The following is a 15,218-nucleotide window of genomic DNA, read 5'->3' as shown; positions in this document are numbered from 1 at the left end:
ATATATATTATTTTACCTGATGAAGGCTAATTTTATGTATAGCCGAAACGCGTTGTGCTTTTATGTCTAATAATAAACTGGAAATTCCTTTAAATATTCGGAGTAATTAATGAATCAGCCGGAAGCACTCCTTGACAAACTGGAAATCCTTTTCTGCATGCTAGACAGCCCAGGAATTTACAGGAACTGGAGGCTTTTTGCTAAGAAGAGTGGGCAGCTTTACCATATGAGATAATAAAGAACCTCATCCACAACTACCACAAAAGAGTTCAAGCTGTCATTGATGTTAGCAGGGGCATTACACGGTATTAAGAAATGGGGTATGTGAACGTTTGATAAGGTTCATTTGGATCTTTTGGGTTGTCATTATGATTTAAAAAGAGAAAACCCAACCACTAACCATGAGTGGAGAAAAAGTTTTGGTGTTATCATTCATATTCTCTGAAAAAGGCCAAGAAAGCAAAAATTCTGCTGGGATATGTAAAGTTTTGAGCACAACTGTAGCTTAAATGGGGCTAATTCTTCTCTACTCTTTTCTTTCCCATGTGTCTGCGTGCTAGATTTCAAAGTAGCTTGTGAAAAAAAAATTAGGAATTGTAAGGTGTCCATCCAAAAAAAAAAGACTTCTCAAAATTTAAAGTTGCCCATAGGAGCCACTTTATTTTTTAACTCTCAGTCAAACTCACTTATTAGAAGATGATTAATAAGGGCAAACCTATATGCAATTTCATTGTGTATCTCAACCTCAGCGTGCTTTTGATAAATGGTATTCTCGGAGGCATTTTATGACCGTTCCATGGGTCAGTAAAACTAAATCGAATCTGTCAGTTCACCTAAGGATTAGGTATAATAAAAAAAAAAAAAATCAATCTATGCATGACAATTAGCATTAAGAAATATGTAGATTTAAGGACAATTATTACCGTATATGTTAGATGAACTTCTATATATTTCACGATGTAATTGTCTTCATGTTACTTAGCAATTTAAAAATTAAATTAATTTATCAAGCACTTAAAGAAACTAATTCAGTTATAAATGAGGCTTAATTCCTTAAATAAAGAGCAGTTTTACATGAAATTTTTTGGTGATGTTTCAATAATTATTAGAAAGCTCACAGAAATGTCAAGCAAACATATTCAGTGACATTACTATCCTGTAGGTATGAATAATTATTTAAAACTCCCAATGTGTAACAAAAAGCAAAACTTAATTTAATTGCTTCAGCCCAGGGCCATTTTCCATTTTTTTTGTTTTCATTTTTCCCTCCTCTTCTTCCAAGAGCCATAATTTTTTTTTATTTTTCCATCAATATAGCCGTATGTTGGCTTGTTTTATGTGGGACGAGATGTACTTTTGAAAGACATCATTCTACCGTATAGTGTACTTAAAAGTCATTCCTAGTGCGTTGAAAAGTCAATAATTAGACACTGGGCTCATAGGGTATAAAAATATCCTATTAAATTACTGCATAAACATATACCGTACATCCAAAAAGAATTAAATACCATTGCAGTGATTTTCATCAAAATAATATCCTATGCCGCAGTTACTGATGCATTGTCCTTTCAGCAGGGCCAGCGGAGGTGAGCAGGATGTGCACTGGTTGGCCAGTGGTCCGGAACATGATGAACAATCTTTGTGACAAGCTGAGGAAACAAAGAATAAAACACCAGATGCTTCATGGATGAAACAACATTCCTGTCCATCACAATTCAATTCCCACGTCTGAAAGTAAGTATAGGAAGCTATAGAACTAAGTGAAAGTAAGACATAGACTTGAATTATTCCAATATGTGAAAAACATGTACAAGATATGGACACTAGTGATGAGCGAGTATACTCGTTACTCGAGATTTCCTGAGCATGCTCGGGTGATCTCCGAGTATTTTGGCATGCTCGGAGACAGCTTGAATACATGTGTGGAATGCCTGTTTGTTAGGGATTTCCTCACATGTATTCAGCCTGTCCAGCAGCCACAAATCATGCAGCTGAGGCGACAAAACCTAAATCTCCGAGCACGCCAAAATACTCGGAGGACACCCGAGTATACTCGCTCATCACTAATGGACACACAAAGGACCAGTTCGCAGGAGAATAGATCTGTAACTAATGGGAAACCTTCCTTTTAATACCCCTGCAAGGAGCTCGGCAACTGGAAATGCCACATACACTGACCTGCTCTGTTAACGTGGCCACATCTACCTCCAGTTACAATATGGGCATTACCCAATGGAACAGGCGTGAATTCCACTAATCAGATACGGGATTCTCAGTGTATTGACACAAATCTCATTTATAAGCATCCTGCATTGTGTATCCTAAAGAATATCGCTGTACACATTTACAAGGCTGGAACATTAAGTTCTGCACTGAAAATCTTTTCATGTCACTCTTGCCGTTCTCCTAACTGCACATTGTCACTTACATTGTGATAGATGACATTACATTAGTGGTAATGGATTCTGTTTATTGCTTGTCATTCACAATCATATCTCTCTACCAACTTGATTTCTTCTTGCCACTTTTCCACCAGAAATATAACAAGCTGACTGTAATTGAGATGCCGAAAATCTGCAATTTGGCTGGATAAATAATACTGCTATATAATCCCGATATGGGCTATCTGCCTGCCTGAAATACATCAATGTGCTTGCACTAAACTTATAGAGAACCTTAATTTATACATTTATACAATATGTTATTAGATGGTTCCCTGTAGCCTGTTTGTATAATTAGATGCCATATTAAAATCCAAACTCTCCCTGAAACACAAGTCTACAAATGGACACAATTAGGAAACAGCACCACAATATATAAGGGTTCCTAAGAATTTAGTTATTAACTATTCAGAGCTCAGTTGAAAGGAAACTATTTGTCTTGACAATTTGTCATTGTTATTTCCCTTTAGTTATGTATAAAAAAAAACTGTACACAATCATCAAAACGATACAATGCAAATATAATCATGGTGTCCATCATAATAACCAGCCTGAATGGTAAATGTGGAGGAGGGGATTATCATAAAAATAGGCTGAATGAACACAAAGATCATCCGGTTGAAGCATTTCTTGCAAAACGCACGACAGGAGCAGAGAATCCTGGGATCCCTGTGCGATGATGCTTTATCTTTAACCTTTCAGACATTCCCCAAATTGGCGTGTGATATCATGGCTGCATATTTCATGTCATTTCTGAGTGGTGTATTTGGTTTACATCACTATAAAGTTAAGGATTTGTTCCTCGCAATACTTCCGACAATACTAGCTTTGGGGATTTGTTCCATGTCTGATTTCTCTTACTTTAGTTCCCCTTTATCTATTTGCCATCTAGCTGTACCATTAACCATTACATTTTGCAATTTTTGTGGTATATCGTCTGGTCATGCAGTTGGTATGCTGGGTACTTATTATCTTTTTCCAGGTCTCCTCATCTTTGATTTCATACTTGAATTGTGTCCCATTTTTAATGTGTCATTTGCATGTTATGATTTAACAAGGGGATTTATTTAATTTAATTTTTCTACTTGACTTGCATCGTTCAGTTATACTGGTGTAGATCAGTGTTCCCAACTCCAGTCCTCAAGAGCCACCAACAGTTCATGTTTTCAGGATTTCCTTAGTATGGCCCAGGTGATAATTGCAGTACCTGCACAGGCAATAATTCCATCACCTGGGCAATACTAATGAAACCCTGAAAACATGACCTGTTGGTGGCTCTTGAGGACTGGAGTTGGGGGAACACTGGTGTAGATCAAGGAAAGAAAAGAAACAGTATAATAATACTATTTGCTGATTAGAGAAAAAAACGGATTAAAGGGAACATCACAACAAATACATGCGGTCTGATCAATAGGTAGCATGCATCAAGACACTGGCTGCACGATTTCAGCCATATTAACTCTGAAACGTTGTGGCTTTTCAGAGAAAAACATAGTTTAAAAGCCATCATGGACCAAGCCACATGGGAGACTAGTTGGACAGGAAGATCACCAGCAGCTTCTTCCTGCCCACTGCCAGTGACTGACCGGTCTATCCCTGTGTGTATGGGAGAAGACATGTCACTTAAGGGCAGGGTGTGGAGTGAAATTTTTGGGGACTAGGCTTTTTCTTACTAGTGTCCCATGTGGCTTGGTCCTTGACTGCTTTTAAACCTACAGTGCTAGTGCTGCCCGACGATTGGCCAGTGTGTATCAACTGTCAGGTTCCCTTTAATAAGAACAGATTATCAAAAGGTCAAAGGTCATTCATCTTGGCCTACAGTTTGCTGATGAAAGGAAACTGAACGCAGTATATTCTGCTAAAACGTCTAGAAATTATTGTGTTTCCATTGTAGCAAACTATGAAAGCTTTACTGGAGAATACTGCCGTTCCACTGTCTTTTGGTTCAGGCAGACAAAGCCAGCAGTGGACCGTTTACTTTCTGCTAGTAAAATCATTAACCTCAATTATTAAACACTCTTATAGTTCATTTACCCTTTATTGTGTGTTATCCTTAGAAAGTCTGGTTATGTTAACTTATAATGCAACATTTCCAATATTTTTTCTTTGGTATTAATGCTTTTCACATATTTTAAGAAAAAGAACCACTTTATTTGACAATTTGCACAACACAGACAACCATGATTCCTACCTATACACACTCCTTCAGAGTCAGCATAATAACCCGCTGGACACTGTGCCACACATCTGCCATGGTGAAAGATTCTGCCTTTGGCACAGCTTAAGCATCTGTTGTCTGAAGAGCATGTTTGGCACGATGTATCACAATCTTAAAAGAAAAAAGAAAGAGGACATTAAGAAATGGCAACGTACACCAAACTCTGCTGGATGGATCTACATATAAAATAGCTGTAGTATTCAGTATCCACATATGGGGCAGTATGCACCCGGAGCTCAGATTGAGCTTGGCACAATGAAGCAGTGAAGCAGATGGCCATTCTGAGGAATAGGGGGAGCGAGCCAGGTCACTATAAAATGCAGTCGTAACAATTGTAATCCCTTCATTTTCTGAGTCTTCAAATTGGCAAATACTTTTCACTTTAAAAAGTAATCGCACAATTCGAAAAAAGTAATCAGTTAGTAAAATGTCATAATAAAGAGAAAGACTATTCAACAACAAAAGCCATGTAAGAACTCAACTAACAATTAGGAGCTAACCTCAAGGCTACAAATAAATGCATGTTACATACAGTAGTGCAACGTATGAAAAAATGGGCACACATAATGAGATTCTAGAGTCAGTTAAACAAATCTACAAGACTCGAATACACCTGAAACACAAGGTCAGCATTTTGGGTTTCCAGGAGGAGAGAGCTGATCTGGACTCCCCAATTGTACTGGGCATTCTGCGCATATTATTCTATGATAGGAAGCTGGTTAAACAAATATACCAAAGAACGTGCTGATAAATACATGTTGTCTTGTATGAGAAATATTTAAACGATTTCACCCACATTGTGATACATGTACATCTGGACAAATTGGATAGACCAATCAGAAGAACACGAAAACAAATATGAAAAAACTATAGAGCCTAAACGTAGGAAATGTGTATTAAAAAGCCTTTATTTGTGTGCAAATAGGTATGTGGTGGCAAAGAAGAAGAGCATATACACACACAAGATATATAAATATAAAATTTGAACCAAAGAGGTTCTACAGAACAAATGTAGCCCCAGGACAGATACTAGGAAAAGAAACAGCATTGATTGGTGTTGGTGTGGTGTCAAACCATACAAAGATAACCCGCCCCCCCAAAAAAATTATATATATATACAGTAGGATGATAACCATAGACATGGATAAAGAGTGAATGTTGTGATGTCAGTAAGTGCACATGCCCTTGGACCTGTGAATGACTAAATAAAATATTGCACATGCCCTATGTATCAGGTGTGCATGATCTATCACCACTATACATTTTAAGTATCTTGTATCCGAGATGCTATGTCCAAAACAGTGGATGGGGGAATACCTGGATAATGTGATGTCCTGCAGTTTGTGTGGCACTCACTCCGGTATGTCCAGATCCAGGTATGTGCAATTATTGACATCACAACATTTACTCTTTATCCATGTCTATGATTATTGAAGTATGTTTTTAGTCATCATCCTTTAATATATATATGGGTTACCTTTGTTTAGTAGAACCTCTTTGGTTCAAATTTAATATTATATATTTTATGTGTGTATACGCTCCTCTTCTTTGCCACCACATACTTATTTGTACACAAATAAAGGCTTTTCAAATACACATTTCCTACGTTTAGGCTCTTTAATAGTTTTTTTTTTCATATTGATTTTTATGCCAGGAAGCTGTTGGCCTAGCACTGGTTAGACGCTTCTGCTCATACTATTGGGGAACTAAAATAACCTAAATAAATAATATTTTACGTCTAGAAACGGGTATATAAAAAGGAATGCATTACATAACTATGATAGGATATGGTGGCTGTTATGCATGCAGGTGGTGCATGTGGTTTCGCGTTCCCACTTAGCCACGTATTTTTTTCTAATAAAATGTAATCATTTTATCAACACATGGCTATTTGTAAAGTGTTTTCTGGGTGCTATGCAGTTGTGACCGGCCAAATCACACAGCACTTGCTGTCTGAAGTGGTGGCACTTTTTAAAACAACCCAATGCAAATCTATGGGAATTCCGAAAGAGGCTCTGTAGCCTTGTTCCGGGTCCCATAGGCTTGTATTGAGAACAGCAACTTCTGAAACACACAGTAATCCAGCGGGTTACATGACGCCACAGTGACTGGAGTGGGGCTAAAAACAGATGAAGATGCCGACCAGTGAGTATGACTAAGTGCATTACACTTTCATAAATGAGATTCCAAACAATGGGATTAAAAAAAAAAAAACAACAAATGCTGGAGTGGTTGTCACACTGCGGCACTGCAGGTAAATGCAGAGTAATGCAAACTCCACTAAATTGCAGCAGATTGGAGAGAGGGCTGAAATCCTGCTCAGAGCATACCAGCAGAACTGCAGCGAGGCTACCACAAGGTGGCAGCAGACAAGCCGGGTCGATACCAGAGAGTAACGTAGTACCAAGGGGAATCCCAAACACAGAGTCAGAGGAGCGCCAAAAGGTCAGTACCGGTCCGTAGCAGAAGTACCAGAAGGAAGAGACAGAATCAGGTCAGAGCCAAAGCAGAGTCGAGAACCGGGGAATCCAAACACACAGGGACACACAGAGTCGGGACGGGTAGGAGAGGAGTACACAGACACGGACAAAGTCAGCTAAACGCAGCAGGACAAATCAGGGTTTCACCAGAGCCAGCTACACGCCTCGAAGGCAGGAAATATAACTGGCACTGCCTGTAGGATGCAGCTCAGTGAAATAGCAGACCCGACACCAGAATGAGGCAGAGAAAGTTAACCCCTAACATGACCAGATCGGGAAAGGAGAGGCAAAACCCGGTCTGGATTATGACAGTGGTGCTTTAAAACTAACAGTAGACTGTGTTGCTGTAAAATATGACTAAGTCCCAACTTTACTCTTTATCTTTGAAGGTCAAATCAGTTGGTATAAGTATTTTCCCCCAAAGCAGAGAAATTCCTGGCTAGCTTGTAGATGGAAAAGACAAAATAGATCCCTTTTATTGTATAATGCATCCCCCCCTCTCAAGGTGTGTTATCTCAAGGGTGTTTTTGTAGACTTTCACCTGAGGGCCACAATCCCATGCAAACAGCAGATTTATGTAGCCAATAACATTTATAAACAATGGTGCATTTTGCCAATTAAAATTTTGATTATTTCATATATCAAATAAACTGTTCCTCATAAAAATGGTCACTTATTCTGCTGCACAGGATAGCCGTCCCATCTGTATAGTGACCGCAGCGTGGTACTGTAGATCCACTCCTATTCATTCAGCTGTCATTCCCCCACCAATCTGATATTAACTATCCTATGGATAGGCCATCAATATAAAAGTAGCAGATAATAATGTGACCCAATAGTAAAAATGACTTTTAGACACAATTACATGAAATTAAAAAAAAAAAAAAGTCGCCTAGGGTGGACAGTTGCTTCAACTTATATAAAGATATAGGAGATGAGATAGAAATGGAGCAAAGACAAATATAACGACAAAGTAATATGATAGTATGTGTGATCAATATAGTAAATAGACACACGTGTAAATAGGGATATAGATTTTGGTATAGAGAGGGTGCTTATAAGATGAATTAGCACAATTATGGTCAGATTCATTACAATTCCTCTCACAGCTTGTACCTGAATTCTCAGTGGCAGAGATGGCCTGGATTGAAATAAACATTCTGATTCTGTCCAGTACATGAAAAAATTAGTTTAACATGGTTTTAGAGCTCCAGTAACTTATCATAGTCAAAGAGACTCTACATCTTTGATGACAAAGTAAATGTGAAATGACGCAAAGTTGCGTGCAAATCATAGTTACTATAACTGTGTCACATCAAGCTCACTTGATCGTTATCTTGCAATTGGAGAGCTGCAACCAAGGCCTCGATCATCAAGACTAAGACTGTTCACGCCGGTCTTGATGAGGAGGCCTGCTGGAGTCAGAAAATCCTTGTTTATTAAGAAAGGTAAGCTTCTTAATGAATTAGGACCGAAAATTGGCATTAGCCCAGTCAGCAACTGGAGTAAGATTTGTGCAGTAAAGAACGCCCCATCCTACCCTGGCTACGCGAATATGTGAGAAATTGCAAAATTTTAAAGCAGCTTCACAGTGGGCAAAATTTTGCGGCTATTCAAGGCTTTTTACACCACGATACTGGCATAAAAGCTTTAATGAATCGCACCCATTGTCTTTGAAGGAGTTGTCTTGCTTGGTCTCATGGCCATCTGTAAGGGCATACCAATCCAACCCATACATTACATGGTTGACGGGCATGTAAATAAACATTTTTTTGAAGCAATGTATTGGCAGGCATAACTTATCCCAGCTATAATAGCTGACGCCTCCCGATTGCCCCAGAAAGATGGATTTTTGGTTCTTACCGTAAAATCTCTTTCTTGGAGCCTTCATTGGGGGACACAGATTACCATGGGGTGTATGCTGCTGCTGCTGCTAGGAGGCTGACACTATGCAAAACAAGAAAATTAGCTCCTCCCCGGCAGTATACACCCACCGACAGGCACCAAGCACCTCAGTTGGTGAGAAAGCAGTAGGAGAAGCAACGAGAAAACTCTAAACATATGTACCAACCCAACAAGGGACTCTAAGACCCAACACGGTACAACTTAAACAGGGAGGGTGCCGTGTCCCCCAATGAAGGCTCCAAGAAAGAGATTTTACGGTAAGAACCAAAAAATCCATCTTTCTTTATCGCCTTATTGGGGGACACAGATTACCATGGGACGTTCCAAAGCAGCCCCAAGGGCGGGAACAGCAATAAGGAACGAAAGAACCGGAAAGGCTTAGGTCGGCCGGTGAGCCACCGCCGCCTGCAGAACCTTCCTACCAACAACTGCATCAGACGAGGCCTGGGTATGAACCCTGTAGAACCTCGCAAAGGTGTGCAAGGATGACCAGGTTGCGGCCCTGCAAATTTGCAAGGCCGAAGCCTGGTGACGAACTGCCCACGAAGCCGCCACAGCCCGGGTGGAGTGAGCTCTTACTCCCGGAGGGGGCGTTTTTCCTGAAGTCGGTACGCTTCCAGAATGGTAGAATGAATCCAGCGAGCGATCGTGGATTTGGATGCCGGAAGCCCTTTCCGGCGACCTTCAGAGATGACCAGCAAGGAATCGGACTGACGAAAGGAAGAGGTCCTGGCGAGATAGACATGCAGGGCTCTAACTACGTCCAGTTTGTGGAGAGACTTCTCAAGTGGGTGAGAAGGAGCCGGAGAAAAAGATGGGAGAACGATATCCTCATTGATGTGGAAAGAGGATACCACCTTTGGAAGAAAAGAAGGAACGGGCCTGAGGACGACCTTATCCTGATGGAGAATCAGGTAAGGGAAACGACATGACAAGGCCGCCAACTCAGAAACTCTTCTGATGGATGTAATGGCAATCAAAAAGGTTACCTTCCACGAGAGAAGGGACAAAGGAATGTCCTGGATAGGCTCGAACGGCGCCTTCTGTAGAGCGCTAAGGACGAGATTGAGATCCCAGGGGTCTATCGGCGAATGATGAGGAGGAGCCACATGGGCGACCCCTTGTAGAAAGGTTTTGACCTGCGGTAAGGAAGCGAGCTCTCTTTGGAAGAGGATAGAAAGAGCGGAGACCTGGCCCTTGAGGGTACTGAGGGACAGACCCGCATCTAAACCAGACTGGAGAAAACCAAGTATAGATGGAATGGAGAAGGACATTGGAAAGACTTTTTTATCATCGCACCAACGGAAAAAAGCCTTCCAGTACCTATGGTAAATGCGGGAAGAGGCTGGTTTTCTGGCTCTGATCATAGTCTGAATAACCTGGCTGGACAGACCTGATTCTTTCAGGATCGTGGCCTCAACGGCCATGCCGTTAACCTCAGAGACTGAGAATTCTCATGGTAAAGGGGGCCTTGCGAGAGAAGGTCTGGACGGTCTGGAAGCCTGCAGGGAACGTCCGGGAGCATGTTCACCAGTTCCGCGTACCAAGGCCGTCTTGGCCAATCTGGAGCGACTAGAATCACTGGTACGCCTTCCGATTTTATCTTTTTGACCACTAGTGGGATCAAGGCCAGAGGCGGGAACAGATAAGGAAGTTGGAACTGGGACCACGGAATTACTAGAGCGTCGCATGCGACGGCTAGAGAGTCCCTGGACCTGGCTACGAAGTGCGGAACTTTGTGATTCATCCGAGATGCCATGAGATCGACGTCCGGGGTGCCCCAACGGTGGCATATCTGATTGAAGACTGTGGGGTGAAGGGACCATTCGCTTGACGCTAGGCCTTGACGACTCAGAAAGTCGGCTGCCCAATTTTCCACCCCTGGAATGTGAACGGCAGAGATTGCCGGAACGTAACGTTCTGCCCAGCGGAGTATCTTGGCCACTTCTGACATTACTTGCTTGCTGCGCGTGCCCCCTGGTGGTTTATGTACGCCACAGCCGTGGTGTTGTCCGACTGAATACGGACCGGCTTGCCGGAGAGGAGAGGCTGCCAGTGAAGAAGGGCCAGGAAGACTGCTCTGATCTCCAGAAGATTGATAGGGAGAAGAGTCTCCTGTGGATTCAAGCATCCTTGGGCCGCTTTCTGATGGAACACGGCTCCCCATCCTAGAAGGCTGGCATCGGTGGTGATGACTTGCCACTGAGGCGGAAGGAAGGACCTCCCTTGGAGAACTGACGCTGGCAGTGACCACCAAGTGAGGGATTGCCTCACTCTGAGAGGGAGGAGAATGGGACGGTCCAAGGACATCGTGGTCTTGTCCCAGGCTGAAAGCAGAGACAGCTGGAGGGGGCGAAGATGAAATTGTGCAAAGGGCACTGCTTCCATGGAAGCCACCATCTTCCCCAGAACCTTCATGCAGGACCGAATGGGAATGGGAGTTGGCCGTTTGAGAATTCTGATGCCCTTGGAAAGAGCCGCAAATTTTTCCCTCGGAAGAAAAACCCGGGCTAGATTCATGTCGAATTCCATGCCCAGAAAGTTCAGATGCTGAGTGGGGATCAGAATGGACTTCTCCTTGTTGACTAGCCAACCGAGGCGGCAGAGAGTGTCCAGGGTTATCTGAAGACTCTGAAGGCAGTCTTGACGGGACGAGCCCTTGATCAAAAGATCGTCCAGATAAGGGATGATGAGGATCCCTCTGGAGCGAAGTATGGCCATGACGGTCGCCATCACCTTCGTGAAAACACGGGGAGCGGAAGCTAGGCCGAAGGGAAGAGCCGTGAACTGATAGTGATCTCCCTGAATCGCAAATCGAAGATATTTCTGATGTTGCACACAAACCGGAATGTGCAGATAGGCGTCCCGAATGTCCACAGAGCAGAGGAATTCCCCGGGTTCCATGGAGGCTATCACCGACCGAAGAGACTCCATTTTGAAATGAAGAATCTTCACGTGGCGATTGAGCAAAAGGAAAGTCTGCCTCCCACTCTGGAAGAACTTCCAGGTGGGGGTGACCTGTCACTTGGAGGAAAACCTGCCGGAACTGGCGCCTGAAGACCTGGAGTATTGTCCTCTAGATCTCCAGCGGGGAGCTGGCTTGTAAGATGTTTTTTTCTGTTCTCGCTCTCTAGTGGCAGAGGAGCGATCTTGCTGGGCAGATCTGTCCGTGGACGAGAAGGGACGAACAGGCCTAAACTGCCGAAAACCCTTTCTATTAAAGAAACGTCTTGGTCGAGACTGGGGAAGAGAAGTGCTTTTACCACCAGTGGCATCGGAGATTAGCTGGTCCAGCTTGGCTCCAAAGAGCCTAGAACCGTGGAATGGCAGATTAGTAAGGGACTTTTTTGAAGTGGTATCCGCATTCCATGACTTTAGCCAAAGGACTCGGCGTATAGCTACTATGTTGCTATTAGCCCTTGCTACGCAACCGGCCGCGTCCAAGGAGGCGGCCAAAAGGTATTTGCCGTCATGGTTAATCTGATCTGCCAGATCTGCCAACTCGTCCTGAGGAGCTGTTGCCAATATGCCCCTGCGAAGGATTTTTGCCCAAGCGGATATGACTTTCGCTACCCAGGCGGATGCGAAAATAGGACAGAGGGAGGCACCAGATGCCTCAAAAATTGACTTAGCCAGAGATTCAATCTGCCTGTCCGTAGGATCTTTAAGCGATGCCCCATCTGGTAGGGATAGTACAATTTTAGAGGCTATCCGGGAAACTGGGGGATCCACCTCGGGAGCCTTGGTTCATTTTGTGAGCAGGTCTGCCTCAAAAGGGTACAGCACGTCTAAGTACTTGCGGCCTGAGAAACGTTGCTCAGGGCGCTCCCAGTGTTTGGCCAAGGTAGTATCGAACTCTTTGTGATTGGGAAAGGTTTGAGATGGAGGTCTTGCTCATTTAAGGAGCACAGAGCATTCCTGAGGGGGAGCCTTATCTTGCTTAATTTTAAGGGTTTGAAAGATAGCCGAAATGAGACTATCGACCATGTCCCGTGTTTTAGAAACATTGTCTGCTTCTGAACTCGATTCCGATTGAGAGTCATCGCCAGACTTAGGGTCGTCATCGGAGGAAGGAGAATGAAGCCTGGCAGACTCAGAGGGACCCTGCGAGCTAGAGGACGAAGTAGACAGAGCCCGCTTCCTAGAGCTCCTGCCCTGTCTGTCTCTCGGAAGGTCGTGGTCAGGAGCAGACGACTCACCCTGAGAGGCGGTCGGCGCACAGGTGGCAGTAGATAGCTGTGGAAGTCGTTCTAAGACCTGGACCAGAGACTGAAAAACCTTAGTCAAGTCCGAGACTGACTGAGACATTACAATGGCCCACTCTGGGGGGGTGGCGTGTCCTCAGCCCGGGACTTGGCGTGCTCCTGAGATGCAGACATAGTGGAAGGACTGCAGGACGGGCAGAAGGGCTACGGCCGACCCGAAGCCCACTTCTTTATACAGCGCGCACAAACGTAATGAGTAGCGGTGGGCCTGAAGCAGAGATCCCTTGAAGGATTGGGCATAAGTAAAACTGCGCTGAGAGACCGCAGTAGATCGTGAAGAAACTGCAGAGGGGAGCTAATTTGAGCCTCAGTGTAGAGCCTACCCAGATTCAGGCGAGCAGCCGAACGCCGAAGTGTCCCCCAAGCAGCGCAGGAAGAGGAGTGAAAATCCAGGAAACACCCGATAAGGAAGGGGGGCGGAGATTAGCGGCCGCGCCGCGATTGGACAAAAGCGGTGAAGGCTGGCATATCAAAAGGAAAGGAGCCCTGTGATGGGCTAGTAAAGCAAAAAGGCGCGCTCAGAATGGGGGAGGGAGCGCGCTGAGAGCGCCAGAACGAAAGTGAAAGTGGACCCAGGACGCCGCAGCCCCGCACTGCCTGTGCAGAGAGGAAAGCGCGATATAAGTGATATTGCCAGTATGTTACTTGCTTTGGCTGAGTATGCTCAATGACCTGTCCCCTTGAAAGTGCAGTGAGAGAGACGCGCGGCAGTGAGGTCGGCGCGCGGCAGGCAGGGAAAAAGAGGCGGGAGATTTAAACTCAGGGAGCCCAGTAAATGCTGCCGATGTATCTCTGGGTATGATGCGGGGCTGGAGGGATCGTACAGGCACTTACCTGACGTCCTTGAAGAGGATGATCATAGGGGCCCACGGAGATAAGGCAAGCCACTGGAGAGAATCCTCTATGCCCACATCTTGCAGAAGAAGGCGTAGACCTCCTGCGACCGCCGTCTTCCTCTCAGCCCTGTCCAGAGAGAGGGGTGAGGAGGGGGATTGGCAAGGACCAGCCACCTGTCCACAGCCCATAGCACCAGAAGGTGATAGGGCCAACGTCCTGCCTGCGGTACTGAGAGGTGCGATGTGGATGACACCACACTGCTCGCTCAGCCGCCTGATATGGGAAATCAGGGTGATAGCTACACCCTGTTTCCCGACGGAGAACCTGAAAAATAAAGAGAAAAGATTAAAAGGTTCGACTAAAAACCTAAAAGAAAAAAGGTATTATTAAGAGCGGATATGGGAAGATCCCGGTCCGCCTCCTACAGACGCTAAGCACAAACTGAGGTGAGGTGCTTGGTGCCTGTCGGTGGGTGTATACTGCCGGGGAGGAGCTAATTTTCTTGTTTTGCATAGTGTCAGCCTCCTAGCAGCAGCAGCATACACCCCATGGTAATCTGTGTCCCCCAATAAGGCGATAAAGAAAGATGCATGTTTGGCCAATTGTGTGCAAAGTAATATTGAATGGCCATAACATGTACATTCACGGCATATACACAGGATGCCATAAATGTATAATACATGAAGACCCCACTTATGTGACTGGGCACCTGATGCGAGCGTGAGTCAGTGGAATGGTAGTCGCAATGTCCTATAAGAGAGGATAAAGAACGCTTTAATCCAACAATTATCAGGAAGTAATCAGGAATAAGATATAGTTAGCAGCGGAAGCCAAGTAAAGGCTACTGTTTACTCTATACTTATAAAGGATATTTCAATTTTCATCAGTTGCTGTAAAATCCGCCAGGATATTTAATATTTGAAGCATTACATTCCTATAGATGTTTTCTGTCTCCGTAAACTTTGGTGAGATTTCCTTTTCAGCTCTTGTTACATTGAAGAAAATGAAGTACTTCTATGAGACCTTATTGTTTTGGCAGCATGGTTCATTCACCTGTCTGATGGAGTACAGC

General features: G+C 44.0%; 1 protein-coding gene across 1 annotated transcript in view; it reads right to left on the bottom strand.

Annotated features, from left to right (window-relative positions):
- The window catches only part of FRAS1 (Fraser extracellular matrix complex subunit 1), a 692,624-nt gene that overhangs the window by 287,051 nt on the left and 390,355 nt on the right, over window positions 1–15,218 (bottom strand). Inside the window, exons 16-17 of the mRNA XM_073542109.1 lie at window positions 4,633–4,770; window positions 1,509–1,649 (exon numbers count right to left, since the gene is read on the bottom strand). Of these exons, the coding sequence (XP_073398210.1) occupies window positions 1,509–1,649; window positions 4,633–4,770 (279 nt within the window). The remainder of the gene's footprint in view (window positions 1–1,508; window positions 1,650–4,632; window positions 4,771–15,218) is intronic.

The sequence above is a fragment of the Dendrobates tinctorius genome, unplaced genomic scaffold (genome assembly GCF_039654945.1).
Source record: "Dendrobates tinctorius isolate UK_male_01 unplaced genomic scaffold, ASM3965494v1 ptg000011l, whole genome shotgun sequence".
NCBI lineage: Eukaryota > Metazoa > Chordata > Amphibia > Anura > Dendrobatidae > Dendrobates > Dendrobates tinctorius.
This window is presented reverse-complemented; position numbering and strand designations above follow the sequence as displayed.